The 22,033-nt window shown below is 40.0% G+C and overlaps 2 protein-coding genes across 9 annotated transcripts in view; one reads left to right on the top strand and one right to left on the bottom strand.

The window, feature by feature from the left end:
- Nucleotides 1-22,033, top strand: part of ST7L (suppression of tumorigenicity 7 like) — a 116,345-nt gene that overhangs the window by 53,139 nt on the left and 41,173 nt on the right. For 5 of the 7 annotated variants that reach the window (XM_015563448.1, XM_015563449.1, XM_015563445.1 and 2 more), the window contains one exon: nucleotides 4,101-4,240. In XM_015563448.1, coding sequence (XP_015418934.1) covers nucleotides 4,101-4,240 — 140 coding nt within the window. Of the gene's footprint in view, nucleotides 1-4,100; nucleotides 4,241-4,871; nucleotides 5,017-14,274; nucleotides 14,506-22,033 lie in introns of those variants that run through there. The other 2 variants (XM_015563447.1, XM_015563446.1) reach the window with 2 other exon arrangements.
- Nucleotides 20,954-22,033, bottom strand: part of WNT2B (wingless-type MMTV integration site family member 2B) — a 12,160-nt gene continuing 11,080 nt past the window's right edge. For both annotated transcript variants that reach the window (XM_006763136.2, XM_015563450.1), the window contains exon 5: nucleotides 20,954-21,951. In XM_006763136.2, the coding sequence (XP_006763199.2) occupies nucleotides 21,722-21,951 (230 nt within the window). In that variant the 3' untranslated portion in view covers nucleotides 20,954-21,721. The remainder of the gene's footprint in view (nucleotides 21,952-22,033) is intronic.

The following is a 22,033-nucleotide window of genomic DNA, read 5'->3' as shown; positions in this document are numbered from 1 at the left end:
AAGGACCCAGAATAGACAAAGCAGTCTTTACAAAGAAAAATGAATTTGGATTGACTACACTTCCCAATTTTAAAAAGAGCAGTCGAAAAGTTAGGAGAAGAACCTGAACTGTGTAGGGTTATAACGCTGAGAGCATTTCTGTCTCGTTCTTGCTGTCAGGAAGCTGGACTCTCAAAAGAATAGTCTATATTTTTTGTCTCAGTCCGTATCATCCACTCACTGTTTTTCTCAGTGAACTGATAAATTTCTATTAAACTTTTCTTTTTATGATTTAACCAGTAAACCTGAAGGTTAGTAAACACTAGTACCATGTTTCCTTATATGATTTAAACCTGTGCCACAGTTTTTACAATTCTGGAGCCATTAGAATTGAAGTCTAAGGAGGAAAATTGCCGTTTCACAAGCCTCAAACTTAATGAGCTGAGAAGTTCAAACAGACAAATGACAATTTAGGAGAGATTGTAGAAGTTGGGTGTGCTGATATTTTTCTTCCAGGGTTTTTTATTTTCCTCCATGCTCTGAGATAAATAAGTTATGTCTTCTTTCTTTGAACTATCAAAGTACTTTGTGTACTTCTTAATCTCCCCCTTCTAGATTTTAAGCTTGAAAGCCAGGATTCTCTTTATTGTCCCTCTATGTATCTCTGTAACAATCACCATAAAATTGATTTTCAAGAAATATTACTTGAATTAGTCATGTTTATTAATTTATTCTTATAAACATGCCAAGATCATTATAAGTACTCAATAGAAATGTTAATTATTAGTACCTTTTCTTCCTTAGCCTGCTCTGAACACAGGTTAATAGAAAGACTGATAAACAATGAGTTGAGTGCTGTATGTATGGAATAGATTATTAGGAAGCTGGAATGGGGGATGCCTACATCTCCAAGGTCAGGGATGACTCCTAAATCTGACTCGGGTGACTTGAGACTTGGATGGTAAATCCTTCATATAGCAGGAGGAGCAGGTTTGGGAATAGGAGTAGGGGAGTAAATGAGTTCAGACTTTGAGTATGTTGCACGTATTACATCTCACCTATATAGACACATATACATGTTCATTTAAAATGAAATATTTTATTACACAGTCATAATTTTCTAGGCATAAACGAGATCACTAAGGGAAACTATAGAGTGAGAAGTAAACTAAGGGTGGAACCGTGAGGGCACAAAAATGTCTCAGGAATGAGTGACTGATAAGGAGTCTGGAAGGTTCAGTGTGAAGGAGTGGTCAGAGAGACAGGACAAGAGCCAGAAGCTGATATCCTAGAAACTAAAAGGAGGAAAATATTTCCAAGTGAGGAGGAGTATCTGAGAGATTAAGTAAGGTACGTAATTACTGAGAAGAATCCATTGACTTTAGCAATTAGCAGGTCATGGGTGAGAAATTTTCTATCCTAGGATGGTGGTGGTAGTAATTATTACTGTTTTTCCATTTTAACAGGAACAAAGATATTTAAGGCAAAGAAACATGTTTTTAATTATGGAGCATCAGTATTTAAGAGTGTATTATATTAAGCTAATACATTTAGCCTAAAATAATGTCCCCCAAATCATCACAAAGGTTACCTGATATGAGGCCAACTTTACATAGTAATTATATGACTAAAACCAGGGTTATTATCATGTATTGTCAGAGCCATAGGCTATAAGAACAGACAGTTCGCTTCTTGGCAGCACTTTATTATTTCTAGGGTGCGACTCATATGCAAATTCCAGGCATATATTATATTGTGTGTTCTTAGAGTATTTTTTCCTGTCTCTGACTATGGTAGAATGAACACATTTTTAATAATGTGGAGTTCTAATACTCAGGAGTACTTAATATTTTTTGTTTTCAATTCTCCTTCAACCTTGATATGACTTACAGCATTCTGGAATTTGCTATGAGCCTCATAAGTTCAGACTTGAACTATTCCCTTAGTTCACATAGCTCTTTGGTTGTCTTTTATGCCTCCTGATAAATTTTTCTCTACAAGCCAGTGATGAAATTTGAACTTACTTCCAAGGGAGTGTTTCTGTACTAGTCATCCATTATATTGATGTATTAGCTAAACATTGACTGAAATGAATCTATAGAAAGCAATCAAAAAATAAATAATTAGGTCTCTTCTACAGTATAAAAATCTCATATTTTAGGAAGTTATCTTTTTTTTTTAAAATATATTTTATTGATTTTTTACAGAGAGGAAGGGAGAGAGATAGAGAGTTAGAAACATCGATGAGAGAGAAACATCGATCAGCTGCCTCCTGCACATCTCCCACTGGGGATGTGCCCGCAACCCAGGTACATGCCCTTGACCGGAATCGAACCTGGGACCTTTCAGTCCGCAGGCCGACGCTCTATCCACCGAGCCAAACCGGTTTCGGCAGGAAGTTATCTTAATAAAGCTATACAGTTTCCTACCTTATAAAGTGGGAATAATATCTGTTTCTTAGTAATTTATATTACTTTTACATTAAAAGATATAAAAGTAATATAAATGAAAAGGCAGTTTGTAAACCATAAAATGCTGTACAGTTTAATTAATATTAATTTTACTGTATCTCAAATGATAGCAATTATAGTAGCCATTGGTATACTTAACAATTGGTAAGTATTTTTTCCCATCTTTGAGAATACCATGGTTTGGTTCTCGTAGTTTGCTGGAAGAGGTTGGCCTCTCATGGCTGAGGGATGGGGCATAAGGGAATGCTATTTTTTGGGTGCTGAAAGCATAGTGTTGTCCACAGCTTCTAATGTTTATAATTTTTTTAAAAGTCAGATTTGTTGTGCTTTCACTTTAAACATGACTCAAGGCCCTGGACATTTTTTGGATTTTTAATGAGTTTGGTTTTGGGTCTATACTTTCTGAATATAGTATAGGACCTAAAAATATCATGTCTACTGAAGGAAACTTAGGTGTAATATGCTCTGTGAATCATTATGTTTAAAAAGTGAAATTTATAGCTGACCTTGATTCAGCACTGAATTAGTCATCCCTTACTTATGTAGGATATTACATTAGGAATTCCTTGGGTTTGTGTCCAGCTCTGAGCAGTTAACTTCCTGGACTAATGAAGTTGCACAATAGCTTTTAGTTCAACAGACATTTATTTAGCACCTACTGTGTGTCAAGCATTGTCATAGGCTCATCTTAGCATTGTTATACAAGTATTTTCAAATTTCAAATAAAATATAAGTACTTGAATACTATTGGTAATGAAATACCCAATTATTAGAAAAGTAATACCTGAGTAAATGTTTGTGGTAAAATAAGACACGGGATTTCATTTATGTCCAGAATCCTTGGGCTTTGGTATTCTAGTTCAATTTTTATACTGCTCAATGGATGCCACATCCATATATATAAAAGCCTAATATGCTAAGTGTCCAACAAAGTGGTTGACCAACTGGTAACTATGACATGCACTGACCACCAGGGGGCAGATGCTCCAACCAGCAGGTTAGCTTGCTGCTGGGGTCCAGCCAATGGGGACTGGGCAAGATGGGGCCAGACATGCCCTGGAGCCCTCCCTGGCCACCGGCCTGACGCCAGCCAGGCAGAGGTACCCCACCCGTGCATGAATTCGTGCACCAGGCCTCTAGTATAGAATAACTGGGTGAAATAAATAACTGATGGTTTGGAAAATCTCCAACCACATGTCTGTCTCTTGATCTCTACACTCCCCTCTGAGTTCCCAAAGAGCAAGAATTATAATAACTTACATTTATTAAGGGCTTACAATGTTCATCATAACAACTCCTTAGCAACTAATAGAGGGTTTAGCAACTTATTCAAGATCACACAGCTAATAAGTGACAAAGCTCTTTTTCAGAACCACCTCAGCATGACTTTACAATTAGTGTTCTTTCCCACGATGCCATCCTATTCCCAGTGGCCAGCACAGTCCTCTGGCTATGTGGATACCCTGTGGATACTGGAATAAATAATGGATAACTTTTTTCTACCTTGCTTAGCCAGAGACTTCTTGTTCTTTTTTGTTTTTTAATTAATTTTCTTTTTAGTTTTAGATAATAGATTTTGCTTGAAAATATTAAAACTGGCTTACACTCTAGTCTTAAATAAAATCTACTTCTACCTTTTCTCCCTTGCAGCCTTTCATCAAGTATCTGTTTACCCAAAGAAGGAGCTTCCTTTTTTCATCTATTTCACAGCAGGACTGTGTTCTTCTACAGCAATGATAGCTCTTCTCACACACCAGTTTCCTGAAATCATGGGTGTTTTTGCTAAAGCTGTAAGTATGATCTCAAGGACTTGTGTAGAGCATTTGTAAAACACACAAAAAACCATCTCTAATGTGTTTGTGCTAAACCAGTTGTATGGTGGATGATACTTGTTATAGTAAATTACAGGAATTGATTTGTAAACTTGCTGCCATAAATATGTCAAACAAATTTTCGGTGATTTGAGCTATATTTTTGTTGCTTAAAAGTTTGAAGAAAACAATGGCATAACATTATAAAGTTGGTCTTTGTAGATCACGTTTGGTAGTAAACATACATAGCACTTGTTACTAGCTAAAGAATAATCCAGTTCTTTTAAATATATTTTCTTGGCATTTAAAAAAATTCCTATTTTATAAACAAGCCATTTGATTTTTCCATTTAAATGAAATTATTAGTTCTAAGTATTTGCTGAACTTTCAATTCAAGAGTGCGACTAAGAAGGAGAATAAGTAAGTAATATGGGACAGTTAGGACATTCACACTGGGCACAGATGTGCCTCTTTACTCAGAGGTTCTCCCTGTTATAGCATCTGCATGTTCTTATTGACTTTCCGCGCCCTGGAGTGTAGAACCATGTGTAGACCTTTATTTTTATTTTTACCCTTTGGTTTTGAGCTACTTCCCCATTTCCTTATGCAGGTCCAGGAAGTACTTGAGGACTGATTCTACAGAGGGTCTCCCATGGTTATTTACTCTTCTACATAAACTTATAAATTACTATCACTGGCTCAAAGTAAAATTACCAAAGAGAATTCTTGTTAAGTCTCTAAGCCTTTTAAAAAAATGTGTCTTTCTTGTACATCTTTGCATTTTTACCAGGTAATAAGAGTTCAAACCTAAAAAGAAAATGATGATTCATTTATTCCCAAATAGAAGAGCACTGAGAACCATAGAAACACTAGCCCTTACTTGGTAATGTGATTTCAATATTTTTCTGTAAATACCTCCATTTGAACTCCCTGTTTCCTCACAATTTCTTTTCCTGCCTTAAGAATAGTTTGTTCTGTGCCTTAAAGATTAGTTGGTTTTCTTCTGGCACCAGTAGTAAGAGCACTGGTTTCCCTTTTCCCCTGAAGGTCAACTGTATAATGTGTTAAGTTGCCACTGGCTGTAGGCCTAGGAGTCTGAGACCACACTTGATTTTGGGTCAAGCTTGAAGAAGAATGACTTTCTCTGTTGTTCAGGGATTATAGATATTTGGGTTGGAAGCTGACTATCCTCTTTTCTTTTGGTGTAAAGAGGAAGCTTAGTGATTATACCATAACTCTGTTGTATGCAGTGGTGCTGATTGAGTGAGTGCATCTCAAACTGAAATGACCTTACTGTGTAATCTGGCATGGAAAAAATGGCCTAGAAAGGGAATCCCACCCATTTAGCAACTGGAAAAAATATGCAGCTCGCATTTGAGACCATAGACAAGCAATGGGAGAGCTACTTCAATACTGGGTTTGTCTTGGGGCAGTGGGAAGGAGGTGAACTAGAGCGAGGAGGGAGATGTACAGTCTGGAGTAGAGATGTGGCAGATGTTAGTGGTGTACTTCCATGAGGCACTGGCTAAAATTAATGTGGAGTGTACTCATCATCAGCTCTGTCCATTGGTATTAATAGGTAGTTTTTGCCTTTATTGAGATCACGGATGTACTAGAAGAGCCTTGAAGATTGCATAGCACAAGCTCCTTAGCACTCTTCTAGCAGCGTCTGAGAATGAATTATTATGATTTTAAAGTGGAAGCTCCTTTTTTAGGCCAAAAGATATTAATTCACAATGATTCTGGTTGATGAACAACGAATAGGCGTTTATTTTCTATCTTCTGGTATTTGTAGAGTTGGTGATATATAGTGTTAAAAATGTGCCCAACAGCAAACTTTTACAACCAGTCCCTGTGGTTTTCATATATATGTTTTAAGTTCTTAAAAGCTAAGTATTTACTGAAATTACCTGCAAACCAATATTCAGTATGCAGCAGTTTTAAGGGCAGGTTCCATTTAAGAATAGATGGAAAATGATTGTGGTATGGAAAGTCTCCAGCATATAGACATAACCTATAAATGACTAAATAGCCAGCCAGCCAGAAAGAGAACAAGAGGTTCACATCCTACATCTTCACCACTTAATAAAGTTTGTTCTCTGCACTGGGAGCATCACCATTGATGACCCAGGAGCTTGTTAGAATTGCAGAATCTCAAGCACCACTCCAGACTGCCTGAATCAGCATTTTAACAAGATCCCCAGGCCATCCTATATGCATATTAAAGCGAGAAGCCCTGCTTGACTTTACCCCCCAAAAGAGGATTTTAGAACACCTGGTTAGTACCACCTTTTCAAGGTAGAGAAGGGGCAGGATCAGGATTGCTGAGTGGTTATGAGCAGAGGCTCTGGAACCAGACTGCTTTTCTTTGATTCTGACCCTGACACTTATTGGCTATGCAACGTTGAGTACTTTAATTAACTTTTTCTCCCCTCACTGTAAAGTGAGAATAGTACTACCTCACAGGGTCTTTTCTGTGTGTGAGGGTTAAATGTGTTTAAAATATGTCAAGTGTTTAGAACCGTGTCTGCCCATAGTAAAAACTAGGTGTTACCTGTTGTCGCCACTGTCATTGTCATCATCATTACCAAAGCGCAGCTATAGTAGGAGACCCTACCCCTTTCACATTTTGGGGAGCTATGTACTAATAGTAAACTCAAAATGCATTTCCTGCAGTGTAAATCTGTAAACAATATTGTTAGTGCTATACTTCTGGTACCTTATAAGTATATATGTGGACCACAGAAAGTGGAAAAATGTTTCAACTCCTAGCCATGGCAAATGTCTCATAGAATAGAATCTATTGGTAAGTTTTCAAACTGCCTTTGTTAGGATTTTCAATTAAGTCAGATATAGTAGAAATGAATGAAGACTTTTCTGTGAAACATACTGCTTTTCTGTTTAGTAAGGCAAAGCGATTTAAGTAAATTTCCTTAGTTGTCACCATTGTCTCTCCCTCTTCTAATATCTTTTCATATTAGCGTACATGCTAGAGTCAATTCAGTTTGAATTTGTTAAAATGAATTTGTTAACAAAGATTGCTTTTTCTCAAAGCAAGACACTAGGGAACAATGATTTTTAATAACCCACACTGCACATCAGATTTTGATAAATGGAAGGGAACCAATGGCGTGGTTCGTGATTTTAGTTCCCTTTCTCCTTTTATATGGTAGAATAAAATAATGTGGAATAAGACCTCATTTTCTGTGAGCTAGGACTTTTTTTTCTGGTTTATTTTTCCTGGCTGAGATAAAACTTGACATTAGACATACGGCAATGAAAAAATTGCATAAATCCCTGGAGATGTGGAATGTGCTGATATTAGAGCTGATATTCTCCAAGGCCAGAATTCCTGAAAAAGGAAAAATTGCTTTTAAGTGGTAGGTCACTTTCTCACCTGCTTTGAAGCCTGCTGGGTTAAATATGAGAGTTCAAAGTAAGGGTAGCCAGCAAACAAGTGGACTGGAATCTGATTCTGCTTATCTGAAAGGAGCTTCTTTGTGCAAGAGCAGCACTGTCCTCTCCTTAGAGAACCAATCTTCACCTACTCTGGCTCCTTTCATTTCTCTACTGCATCCAGGCTTTCTTCTCAGTAAGCCTTGGGAGGGCGTTATCGCAGCAGTGAAAAGATAGTGTTGGTCTTTGGGGATTTCAGTAACAGTGATGAATTCAGGCTTGTGGCATGTGACTTTGGTGCTCTTAATTCAGAAGTGTGTTTGCATATAAAAATCCCTGGTTTAGTTTTAACTAAATAGGGCAGCCTTTGCAATGTTGGCAAAAACAAAACAAAACATAAACGGTGTTATGAGTAAAGACAGGAATCAAGAAAATTCCCAAATAAATTGTTTGTTTCTGCTAAGGGAAAACATTGTTGAAATTTGTTTCACTGAACACTGTGCTGGGGTGGGAATGGATCCTGTCTTCACATATTTCTACTAATCTTTATGTAGGAAAATGTAGTTGGACATGCCAGTGATGAATTTCTGAGCAACTCATAATTGGCTGGCTCCACTGTAACTCAGGCCTAACAATCTACTTGATTAATTTTTTAAGGACTACATTAGCCAAGTTGCATGATTTCCAAAGATATAGAAGGTCAGATGTTACACTAACGAAAGACCTCTCTACAGAATGTCTCACTGGGATTTCTTCAGCCCCTGCCCAAAAATAATTAACATTTTTCTCCCAAAATTACATTTTAAAAGATAATAAGCAGTTATAAATGCCAAAATATCTTTTACTGCATAGTGATCAAAATGTTTGAGGTTTGTTCACTATTCTTATTTTTCCAGGACAAAGATTGTCCTCATAACTAGGGAAGTTGATAGAAAATTATAACTATATGTTGATATATACTAGTAGAAAAAAAATACTATTTTTAAAGGTTCTTAATTTTCCATTGTCATTAGAAGTGACATGAAATATAAAAAAACATTTTTATATTCTCCATCTGCCTTCATTTATTAATATTAAAAACATGATAGTTGTATTTTTCTTTATTAAATACATAGGGCCACATGCAGAAATTAAACTGACAATAAGTGAAGATAAGTTTCTTTACTTTGTTTGAAAATTGATTATTTTTCAAAGCTATGAAATTTTTTTAAGTCATAAGAACTGATATAGTTTTTTAAATATCTTGAATTGTTACCAAGCCTATAGTCCTGTAAAATATTGTTCTATAGCCATGCTGTTTCCACAGCAATATATCTGAGGCATTTCCCAAAGACTATCCTGATAATAAAATGAATCTACTGTGTGACAGATCAGAATCTTAATTTTTGTTCTATTGTTAGTGCCACTGAAGTCTTTATTTGGGCAGTCTGGTATATTCCACTTTTGATTTTATTTATTAACTGACATATCTGTAGCAAGAGAAAAAATGTTCTCTATTTTCTCTAAGGGTATTAGTTCTCATGCTTCCTTCTCATTGTTTTTCAAAAAGAACCAGAGTGAGAAATTAGTGAAATCACTCATGTTCTTCTTCATCCAAATTTTCTAAATGTGAACTCTTCTTTTCAAAGGAAAAATAAAGAATAAAAGATAGGACAATGAACTTTTCAATGCAAGTCTCTATCCCTTCGCCAGGGTTTCATTCAGGTTTGAAGTTTATGGAAAGCACCCTCTTACCTTGTTAACATGTGTCTGTTAAGTATGATGTTCACAAAAGCTCTCCCTGAATTTATTTGGCAGTATATTTAATTATCTTTTCCCCTGGAAGTAAAAGTCTCAGTGCCAAAGTGTAGGACATCCTGTAGTAACTGCTACTAATACATTTATTGCTTAATCATTACCATGTGGGCAAATGGACTGTATAGCCATTTTTAGAAGAACTGTGCTTAGATTCTGATGTAAATCACTCATTCCAAGTCCATGACACTAGTGATATTAGAATCACATTAGGAAACCTCCTGATTTTTGTTTTAGAAAACATCTTTGTTTTTTGGAGACTCAGCATAGTCCTCTAAATGGAGAAAATAATGGGATACAGAAAACAATAACCTTGAAGGACAGTTTTTAACTTTTTCCTTGAATGGAATTTAGCTCCTTCCCCAACCAATCAAATTTCTAATGCTCGAAAGAACTACATTAGTATGACTACTTAATGTATTTCAATTCCAAACCAAGAATAATTTGGACTTAATTAGCTATTATCTTTTCCTTAAAGAGGTATACTTATATTCTCATTTATTCTTACCTGAGCCATTGGAGGACACATTGTGATCTTCTAATGTTATAGGGAAGTCTGAGTCATTAAAGTTAAGCAATTTGCTTGAAATCACACAATAGATAGCCCTATAGTCATGGTATATATGCTTTGTTTCAATAATATTTCACTTCACAACTTAACAAGTAAAAAAGAATAACTTTTAAACCAAATACAGTAATGGTGATACAGAATGGTGGAGTGGGGATAGCAAAATGGTTTTTATAGAGAGGTAAGTCTTCCTATTGGAGATTAATGTGGAGAACAGTTTTAAATGAAGAGGCTGAACTGGGTTGTCAGAAAGTAGAAAGGCATTTGGTGCAAAAATGTTCACTGCAAAGGCAGAGACATAAGTAGACAAATAAGCTGCCTACAGAACTCTTCATAGTATAAGCTCATTTGATGAACTCGGATACTTTAAAGAATGCACATTTGCTTTTCTGTCTTTCAAACTGATTCCTTCTCATTTCATTTTTGTTCTTGCTAGCAAGCCACTTAAAGAACTGTTTGGTCATTTACGTCACATACACCGAGAATGCCACCCTCCTGTCAAAAATGTACAGTAATGCTAAAGCAGCAATAGGCATCAGTTTGTAATGATTCAGAGAGAATTTGATTAACTCTCTGAAATGGTCAAAAAAGTTTTAATATAGAGTAGAAATATATATCACTCTTCTTTCAAAATCAAAGGGTTAGTTTGGGAAGGATCATGGGGGATGTTAACTGAGCAGAATAAACCTTTTGGTTTAAAATATCATAACTTGGGCTTTTTTTGCTAAATTGGGAATTTTCAGTAGCTAGTAGTTATACCAATAGGTGGTAAACTTAGGTGTGTTCCTTAATGCTGAGAAGGCCTAAATAAAAGATTGGGTGTTAATGGCATTCTATCTGAATTTGAGGGGAAATTAAATTACCTCTCTTAGTTCTGTAATAACATTAAGATTGCCTCAGGTCCATCTTGACAGTCAACTTCAAGAAAATAAATTATTTGGGCTTCAGATGATGCTCAACAAAATTAAGAGAACTGATAGGGAAATTCAGACCACATAACCACCCTCTGACCTCATCCTATAATTTCAAGCATTCTGGAAACAAAATGTTAATGTACTGTTCAAAGTATAGCAAAGGACTGTGTTCCCATTGAGCACTCTTGCACATTACCATACGATACACAGAGAAAGAGGCGTTTGGGGAAGAATTTAGGAAGGGAGCATGTTTTCACACTCTTTATTAGTGACACTCCAGCTATTGTTTTCATCTACTCATTATGCTGGAGTCCCAATTTATTTCTGAAGCCAGAGTTCAAGCTTTTACTCCCAGGTAGCAGCAGCTTTACAATTAAATTTTAATCTCTCCGTGTTGGTAAGCTCCTATCTAGAGAATAGCTGCAGCTATTCTTGGCAGGCAAATACACTGCTGTTTTCCCTGCAGTCACAGTGAGATAGAAGAATGTTCTCTGGCTGGGGTGTGGATGAAGGCACTTTACTAATCTCACACATAATTCCTCCTGCGTTGCTGGGGTACTCAGAATTGAAACTTTGCCCTCTGATAAAATTCAGCTGGATTTTTTATTTACTTGACTCTGATCCTTTTGGGATTTAGCTCTTATGGGAAGTCCAGGGACTCTAATTCAACTAAGACATAACTTTGTAGACTTCTCTTATTAATTTGCTCTTTGTGTACTTTAGCTATTGTAATACCTCCTTTAAAAAAAAAAAACTGCATTAGAACATGCAGTTCATCCTGGATACCCTGAAAAAATTCTTCTTTCAGTATTGGCTTATTGAATGGAGGACTCCAATAGAGCTTATTTTAATTTGTTTTTAAAATTTAGTTTTTCAAGAGCCTCAGCATTGAAAAATATGTTAACTGTTGTTTTAGAACATCCTGTAATATGGTGACGATTATTCTGACATTTGAATTCATTATATTTAGATGTTAATACTAATGAATTTGTTTGTTCATTTATTCATTCAATGAAAAGATCATTATTGGGCACCTTTGCGAAATACATAATACAATCCTAGTTCACAAGTAACTCATAGTCTAGTGTCGGCGGTCTGAGGTAGTCAGGAGATGTATCAGTATAAGACAGAGGCTGCTGCACAACAATAGATTAGTTCATCTTTGCATATTTATTCCTTTGAGGAGAAGTGACCAATGAGTTATTTTCACGTGCCTCACACAAGATTTAGTGACCCAAAAAGTCAATTTAGACTCATGAAGACTTTTCCTTTTAGAAGAATTTATTTGGTTAGAATTCCTTTCAGTCAAATAAGAGGAGATAGAAAGAGGACTTTCATCTTTACAATGTTTTTTGTAAACTGTGATATTCATTATATTTATCTAAATTTTAGAATTTATCAAAAATTAAACACTCCACAATTCAAAATTTAAATAAGAAAGGTCTTGCCTCAGATTCACACAGTAGCTGCCATAAGGCAAAAACCTTCATACTTATACATCTTCAACTTTCTCTTTTATATCTTCTCATTGTTAATAATGACAGGTTAATGAGGGCCAAGGGCCATCCTGGTTTAGAAAATGAAGCAGTGTGACGAGGTTGTGAGCAGGATGGGCTAGCAAAAGTTAAGACTACAATTACATGGCCCTGAGGAGAGAGAATGGGAAAGAACCACTCAGAATTTCCCAGAGCCCACTGCTAATGTCAAAGATTCGTCCAGTAGTCACGGGTTCTGAAAATAGGCACAAATCATGTTAATTTTAAGAAATAATGAAAGGCTATTAGATTAAGAGACTAAAATAAGGCTCCTGTCCCTCTCTTCCAAGCTGAATTTTGCTGGTCAATTCTGCATCTTGGACATTTCTCCCTTTTCATAGGGGGAATGTCATAAAAGCACATTTATATTTCGGGGTTGCAAGAAGAATCCCACTCTCCCCATTCATCTGTGTCCCATTTACACCAGGCCATGTCTTCTAGTACTAGGTCTACAGGAAGACTTGAGTAACTCTGGGCCCCTGAGTTCCTGTGAAGCTACCACCTACTCCCATAGGTCTCGGTTGGACAGAGATCACGAATATAGTCACTTAACGTTTATCTTTCAGATGGCATTGAGAATAACCATATCTCTTGTTTGGCGCCAAGCTCCTTATTGAATTTTTGAAAAATTGCTTTTGAGCAATAACTTCTCCCTGGTTGCTTACTTAACCAGTCATACAAGTTGAGCCTTCTGTCTCTATGCCTATTTTATAATAGCTGCTCGGGGAGAACAGATGAAAAATAATAAGTCAGTTAGATATTTTATGAGTATTGAAATCCCTTCCATTCAGAAATGTAAATAAAATAACCAGCATGAGCAATCAGCTTATGTCAGATTCCATAGGTTTATGTTACATAGGGAAATTATAGTGCAACCTGAAACATGCTTCTTAATGAATTCAGTTGTGTCACAGTTGAATGTAAACCCTTGAGCTTTTCTATTGTGAAGGGTTTCAGAAATCACCTTTTATAATCTGCCTAGGAAAGGAGGAAAAAAACTAAGATGATACCAACAAATGCTATTGATGTTAAGTGGCTGCCTCCCTTCCAGCACCAAATTGTGCCAGTTAGTAAAGCAGAAACTTAGGCTATTACTCACCTTTTGGCTTATTTAATATTTATAAATATAAAATATACATCCCAATATTCTGCTTCTGAAAGTGGCACCAGGAAAGGGCTGTGAAAGAACAGGTTGCCCTTGTGGTTTTTGTCCTCAGAGGTTAGGGAAGTTCAGTTAGGAAGTGTTGCAGACACCTAATAAATAGCTCTGCTTTATCTTCAACAATGCAGGAAGCCAGGGACCTAATTGAAAGTCATGAAATTGGAATTTGCCTTGTCTTTGGCTGCTGCTCTAGTGGCCTGTATAGTGCACGAGAACTGTCTCCCTCTGATTAGGGAACTGGTTTTTAGTCCCTGAAGTTCTTTCAGAGCCCTCCTCAGGGTCACTGGCCTCAAGTCAGATGAGTTTGTCAGCCACGAAAGTCCAGTGTGCCCAGGGCATAGGAGACCTGTCATGTTGTAAGGCTGGGAGTAAGGGAAAGAAGCGTCTATTTTCTGTATTAAATTATTCCTTTTTTACATTTCAGTTTCTTAAGAGTTGGGCTTGATTTATGCCAGGTTCTGGGCCTGTAAACCTACATTAATGCATCACAATTCTGGATAGGATATTTGATATCTATTTAGCCCAGAATCTCAAATGCTAGTGGGCTGTAGTTAATGATACTTCACATTTTGTGGGCTTTCCAGGGTAGCTCTCCTTTAGTCTCTGTATGTGTAACAAATGGACTCATCTGTGCTTTCCCACAGGTGCCCTGGTGTTTACTGACATAGATCAAGATGCTGTGTGTCTCTGTAGGGGACTGAACTATTGACAGTCTAGGCACATGCAGGCACCTCACATTATTTAAGTCCTGATCTCAGCATTCTAATTTCTCTGTATTCCCCAGTGTATATAATATGTACTTGCTTGAAATTCCTTATATATTGCTTGCACATTCTTGCTTCTAAGTTTCAGCATAAACCAGTTCCTTCTATTTAGAATGTGTTTCTGACTGCCCTCAACCTGTCCATACCGTATCTTTTAAAAATCCAACTCAGAAGCCATCTCTTGTAGAAAGCCTGATTAGGATCATTCTCCTGATGCCTGTATTCTGAGACTTCTCAGTCGGTTACTGAAACTGTTTCTTTGTAATTATTGCTTCAATACACTGCCACCTGGCAGCATGATGATTCTGGGACTGATGCTCCTCCTCCATCCCATTTTCGTTGTTTATTATACACAAGCATTTTGAAGTCCTACTGACAACCTTTTCAGGTTCCCCTGAGCTTTAGTCCACTTTCCGTACCCTTTCCCCTTCCCTTTCCCTCATAGCTACATTCCTGGAGAATCAGGCTTGGCCTCCACCTCAGCATGTGTGTGGCAGCCTGCTGGAGAGGTCCCTACAGTTGGGGAGGATTTAACCCTTTGGTTTGACATTCTCTGTCTTCTACTCAGACACCTTCTGGAAGCAGATGTGAGGCCAGGAGTAGGTCTGAGGTGGGAGTGGGGAAATTTCCACTGAAAGACAAGTTAGCTCTTTCCTTCCTTTTTACACACGACCTATGAAGCTGCTGTCGGCAGCAGCTCACCCGACACTCTCCTGCTCTGCCTCTCTTCCAGGAGTCAGGGTTAGTTTAAGAAAAAGCCTCTTGCTAGAAGCCATGACCTCGTACTTTTATCCCCTCCATCTGGTGTGTGGCCTCATGGGGTTGTGCTGCTATGCAGGAGGTGAGCAATGGAATTCTTTAGATGATGACTTCTGAGCCCACATGCGGAGGCAGTGGGGGTGGAAAGCAGGGAGAGCAGTGAGAGCCAAGATCGATGTACCAAAAAGTCAGGTTTGCTCTGGGAGAAATCCTGCCTATAGGTAGACTGTGTTCATGCGGTCTCCCTCTAGCTCCAGGGGGGCCAGGGCAAGAAGCTGTAGCATCCCAGGTCTGTGATTGATGAGCACTGTGTTCCTGCAGCTTTCCCTCCTGCTTCACAGTTGGGGTGAGGAGTGGGATAGGTAGGGTATGTGAGGGCTTATGCTGTCTCTAACAAAATGCATTCTGGGGTTGAACAGGAAAGGGTTCCCCTTGTACACATCGTCTTTTGGAGCTGTTTTGTGTCATGGTGTTGGACTTAAACAAAAGTCCAGATTTTGAATGAGGGTGGGAGGGAGGGTTTAGCTGCAAAAGTTTTTGACCAAGTGAAAATTTGTTGTCTGCCTCATCTTCAGGGGTTTCTCTGCAGGGTAGATATTCCTTGCCTTCGTGTAGATAAATTACCTGTCTCGGCCAAAGGTCCTAGGACAGTGATGGCGAACCTATGACACGTGTGTCAGAGGTGACACATGAACTCATTTTTTTGGTTGATTTTTCTTTGTTAAATGGCATTTAAATATATAAAATAAATATCAAAAATATAAGTCTTTGTTTTACTATCGTTGCAAACATCAAAAAAATTCTATATATGACACAGCACCAGAGTTAAGTTAGAGTTTTTTAAAATGCTGACACGCCGAGCATCTAGCCCTGGATAGGATGGCTTTTTAGCACTGTCATTCCCTGTTTTACTTTCCTAGCCCAGCGGTTGACAGCATTTTAAAAAAGAATGAAGTCTCAAAGGAAATTCTAACACATACTTTAAAAGCCCAAAGCCCGTGGCTTTTCTTTACATTCAGTATCACTTTAAAAGAACAAGATAAAACCAAAACAAAATTTTAAGTGTTAATCTGAAGAAGTAAAAAGGAATAGAAAGAACTAAGAGCCAGAACAATTAAATGTGGAGCACTTAGTCTAGTGATCATGTGGCAGAAATGGCAAAAGGGGGATTCATTGATGAGGTTAGAGAAGGCTTAGGCTGTTCCTTTTGTCAGTTCTGCTCAGATGTACCCTCCTAGAATATTTTGTACCCTTTGTTCTGGAGGGGCTGGGACTCTGGTGCCTCCAGCCCGAGGCATCCTCAGTCTTTGAGGAGCACACAGGATTTGAAGTCAAAAGCCCTAGGTTTGAGTTCTGGCTGAGCCACTCAGTATCCACGTGACCTTGGAGAAATCACCGAGTCTCTCTAAATGGTACCTGTACAGTGAATGTAACTTCTACCTCACAAAGTTGGTGTGAGAATTCTGTATGTACTAAAGCATTTTGTATATAAAAATGTTTTTTATGAGTATCACATTTTAAAATATTTTTTTATTGATTACCTTAGAGAGAGGAAAGGAGAGGGAGAGAGAGAAAAACATCTATGTGAGCACGAAACAGCCATTGGTTGCCTCCTGCATGCCTCCCACCGGGAATTGAGCCCACAACCTGGATATGTGCCTTGACTGGGAATCAAAGCAGCAACCTTTCGGTGTACCAGACGGTACCCAAAGAACTGAACCACACTGGCCAGGGCGAGTACCACATTTATTCTTGGGGAAGCCCTATCTTGAAAAAGATGTCAAATAGAACAGCTGTGGATTAAACTGTATTCTTTTTTTCTTCACTCAGTTTAGCCTTTCTGTTCAGTCAGGCCTGCTTATAGGGGCTGGTGGTATTGAAATAAAGTCACCAGATTTCAGTTCCTTTTGGTCAAAGAAAGGGAACTGTGTGGCCTGCTGCCCCATCCATAGACTCAGGCAGAATGGAAGTGAGCAAAGGCAAATTTGAAGCCAAGATAGTTCAGTTAGGGGGCCAAGGAATAATGCTTACCTTGCTTTCTCAAATCCGGGATGACTAAAACATCTTAAGTAAATGAGGAATAGCCACAAAGATGCTTAGAGATCCTCTAAGTCATGAAAGGGAAGTGGGAAAAAGTGCTTATAAACGCTCCCTTTTTTCTATCCCTTTGGAGGCAGGGACAGGATATTACTGAGACCCCACTGGCTATTGCCTGAAACCTGACAACCACCCAAAGAGAATCATATCTTCTGGGAAAGCCCCGTTCAGTGCAGTAACTGTGACATATTTGCCTAGTAGAGCCACTGCTTGCTCCTCTCCAATACCTCTCTTGGGAGATCATCTCTGGATCCCAAAGCTCTCCTGCTTCTAACCTAACAAGAGTTAAGAACAATAGGGCATGAGCAGTCAGAGACTGCCTCACCATCCGCAGCACACAGAGTATGAACTGTACTATTTCCAGCATGAATCAGCCCTGAGACGTCTCAGACCCCTCACTTGGGTGCTCATTGTCCATTGTCCATCCCTTTCTGCCTCCTTCTCCTCCCATCCCCAGGTACAACTGGTCCCCAAACTAAACAGCTGCCTGCATGTTGATAATGTAACTTTTTAATATTCTTTGGTTATAGCTGAACCTCTGCTGTTGGTATGAGTTTTGGAGAATTTGATTGAAATCTAGTTGCTTTTTTATTTTTTGCTTCTGGGAAAGGGGAGGATGACTAGAATGAGAGAAGCTATGTGTATGTTCATATCTGTATATGTATGCCCATATATGTGCACCTCATATGTATGTGTATCCTCCTGGTCGTGTGCAGACTGGGAGGGCTAAGCGTGAAAAGGAAGCATCTCTTGTTTTTCAACATTGCTTCAAAGATGCCCAGCCCCCGTAGTAGCAGGCAACCCCTAAGTGGAGGGTGGGGGCAGAGGCCTCCGCCAAGGCCATCAATAACCAGGTGTGAGCTGGGGTCTCTGTGTAATGTGAAGCTCTCCCGTATTTCATCTCTGCACCCAGGGGGCGGCTCTGCAGGATTGCTTACGGAGAGCTCTGTGTCTGGCACCTCTCTCCACAAGGCCCAGGCGCCCAGGGTCCCACCGACCTGCCCAGGAATGCATCACATTGTTCTCTGGTGCTGTAATTGGGTTGCAGGAGCCTCTCAGGGATGAGAAACATACTCTCCCCGGTGTCCTCACTTGGGCTTCTCCCTATGACCACTGAGGGCATTTAAATAAAACCTCAGAAAATCAGAGGGGGAAAAAAATCCTAATAATCTCTCTTGTATTAAACCGATGTCCGGAGTGGGCCTGAGAATTTGGCAGGGACTTAGCAGTTGGTGTTCTTGCTGAGGGAGGTGAGAGAAAGGAGAAGAAATTACTCTCTGCTACAGGGAGGAAGAGAAATGAGGCAGTGAGCGATCATGAGTCAGACCTACAGGACTGTTCACAAACAGACCCTTACGGCCAGGCAGGACTTCATTCTTTTAAATAGTCTAACATCTCTGGTTGAATTTTTTCAGCATCTCTGAGGAAGAGTACGGATTAGAGCTGTCATTCAAGGTTAGCAATAATACAGGCTGGCTCTGATCTCCAAGGCACGGTGAAGGCTGGCATCCTTACTGCTCCAAAGAGAAACTGGCTACAGGCATGCAGCGGGGGCACTGCAGTCACACACCTTCCCTGAAAGATTCTAAGCTCCTTAAAGGATAGAGATAACCTCTTTTAAGTCAGCTTTGTGTCCAAATAGCACTTTCTGCCCGCCTTTTACCTTTAGAGTGGAGAGGGGCCGTGAGACTGCTGATCTGAGGGACAGACCGCTGTTGGATAGGAGGGCTGCAAGAGGGGAGATTGGAGGCAGCGAGGGAGTAAGTAGTGGCAGAATGACATGGAGCCCCGACTACACCAAATAAAGTCCTTATTTTGCTGCTTGTTCCAAATGAATTAGTTTCTGTTTGTATAGCACAGAATAGACGCCAGTTGTCTAAAGCCAATCGGAATGCACAGGCAAGCTAAGGAATAAGAGGCATAATTAATGGCTTGGCCATCATTCCTTCTCGGAGCCACATAACCTCTGTGGTGGGGCTCACGTGGACCTCTTTTCTCTCCCTACCCGCCTCACTTTTCAAACCTCTCACTCTCTGGACAGCTCACTCTTCGCCTAACCATTATAAGAAAATGCAGAATGTGGGTCTTTATGAATCAGAATTTGGATGCCAGAGAAAAGCATAGAGCAGTGTTAGATGTCAGAAGAGGCCCATTCCCTCCCTGGGCTAAGAACGGAAAACAGATAGATAATAGAGACAAGTTGATTTAACTCAGGTTTATGTCCCATGGAAGGCCCATGCTATCACTTACGTGGTCACCTGGATATTCTGTGAGAGCAGGGGTTAACCAGGCCCGGAGGCTCTTCCAAGCAGCCCAGCGTACAAGACAGCACCCTTTTAGAAATTCATTCAAATCTATTATTGAGTTCAGACTGCTGTAACCCTCTTACCTTCTCACTACACTGAGGCTTTCCTCCTCCTAATCCCAGCTCAAGATGTCAGAAGCTCTTCTCTTCCCTCCCGTGCCCCCTCCCTTATCCCACCATTGGCTCATCAGTTATCCAGTTGCCTCCACTCTTCAAGGAAGACATTCCCCTGGCCTGACTCACTCAGTCCCATTTCTCCACAGGCATCCCCTCACCGCAGACCACAGGGCCCTGACTAGCTCATGTTTTGTGTTAATGGATGTGAAATCGGAGCAAACCCCCTTGCCAAAAGAAAAACCACCCCAAACTCTCCCACACAGGTCTCCACAGGTTACACAAATATTAGTCCTATCATCCAAATAAATCTGCCCCCCATCCCAGAGGTATGGCTCCTTCTGCTGCCTGTGCAGAGTGAAGCTGTTCCACAAACATGAGAGGACCCCAAGGGATGTTGGAGAGGAACTTGGGAGAGGGGGAGGCTACACTCAGAATTCCTCGGGTAGGCCCCTGAATCCACAGCCTGCTGTCAGTACTTGACTGTCCTTAGGTGAAGGCTCTGAACTAAGTCATGATGGGCGAGACCAGATAGCGGCTTTGGTGAGAGTGTCTGTTGTCTAGAGTTTGGAGCTGTAATTACGCTCAGTATCTGAGATAGTGTTATACCCTCATTTTACAGATGAGAAGGTAGAGGCTCAGAGAATTTGAGTCTCTTGCTTAAAATATCAAAAACAGCTGTGATTCCAACCCATGTCTGTCATAACTGTAAATTTCTACAGTATTCTGCTCCTTTAAGATATCAGCGGGAAGAGATAACCACTGTTCAAATCACATAAAAATAGGACATCACAGTTTTGGAGACTTCGTTTCGTATCCTCTAGCTTGCCTCTGGAGACTCAGCTACCGCAAGCTGATTTAGGGAGTGGGTAGTAGCATAGAAGGAACTCCCCTGCAGAAGTCAAACATGGAAGGAATAACAGTCATCATCACCAGGACGTGGAGAGTCGCTACATAAAGATGAGTTCTTGCTGAGGGGGGAGAAAATCAATGGGGGAAGGCTGCTTTCTAAGATGCTCAGCACTTTGGCTCCAAGCCCCAGCTCTCCTTCCCTCGTAGTCAGGGATCCCACTACCAGCGTCAAAGGCTAGGATCCTCTCCTAAAAATTGCCAAAGCTGAAGATCTCGATCTGCTTATGATACACGGAGGCCTATTGTGGACCCTCGAGATCAGGACTGCTGCCCTCTCCCGCCTCCACAAGTCTTATACCTTTTTCTCGGTGTTTCTTCAACGTGGCTGACCATAAGAATAATGCGTGGGAAATTTAAAAACAACCCCAAGGCTTACTAAATCACTCTTTCTCAGGATGTTCCAGGGTATTCTGATGATCTGTTAGGCATGGCTATCACTGCCTGCCACTCATTTAAACAGGCAGCAAGTGAGCCCAGGGAGTAGTGCTGTCTGATGTAGGCTGAAAAGGAGAGAGAGATGGGAAGAGAATGGATGTTTGTATAGTTATGTAATATTTTCCCTTACAAAACACAGCAGTTTAGAAACACGTGAGCATATGAATGGAACCTTGTCCATTGTGGCTAACTCTCATCTAACTCTCAATAATGAAAGAATGTTGTAGCCTAAGAGGTTTTTGGAGGGTACCAGACAGTCTGCTCAAACTGATCTAGGGAAGAGATAAGTGGTTTCATCTCTGTCCTATCTACCCTCAGCCAGGTAGGAGCGAAAGGAAGCGCTCTCCGGGTACCTTTCCTCTTGTACACACAGAAGTGTCAGTAGGCCAGTGCAGGGGAAAGAAGACACGAGCCTCGACCACATGCTTTAGTGCAACTCATATCACACCTACACCTCTTCCACTCTCCCTTCTAGCCTCCAGAGCAGGGAGTCGGAGCTGCTCAGTTTCTTACGTCCCCTGTCAACTCCTTCCAAGGGCTAAGGAACCAGCCAGGAAACCAGAGTCCCTCTGGATCACTCTCCAAGTCCTTAAATAGAAGCTGTAGCAGCCCAGGGTTGAGGGTGGTGGAAGGTGTGCATGCAAAGATCTTGTGCTTTTGAGTCAGGAGGTTTGAAGTGGAGGGATGAGTGAGGTATTGGCATGTTCAGGTCTGGTCCAGCCACTCTGCCTTCTTGGGGGCCTTGCAGGTGTGGACGTCCACAGTGTTTCTGCACTCCTTGCACCGCACGGCGCAGCACCAGTGGAATTTGCACTCACACTGGGTGACACGGGTGACTCGAGTTGTGTCATACCCTCGGCCACAGCACATGATTTCACAGCCGTCTGTCCCTTTAGATGTTTTGCTGCAGACACGGCCTGCAGTGCCTAGGGAACCTGGATTGGGGAAGAGAGAGAGAGAGAGAGAATATGAATGAATCAAGGTACCTCTTACTTCAGCTGCTCTGGGTTCCTTTAC

This window comes from Myotis davidii, unplaced genomic scaffold (genome assembly GCF_000327345.1).
Source record: "Myotis davidii unplaced genomic scaffold, ASM32734v1 scaffold217, whole genome shotgun sequence".
Classification (NCBI taxonomy): domain Eukaryota; kingdom Metazoa; phylum Chordata; class Mammalia; order Chiroptera; family Vespertilionidae; genus Myotis; species Myotis davidii.
This window is presented reverse-complemented; position numbering and strand designations above follow the sequence as displayed.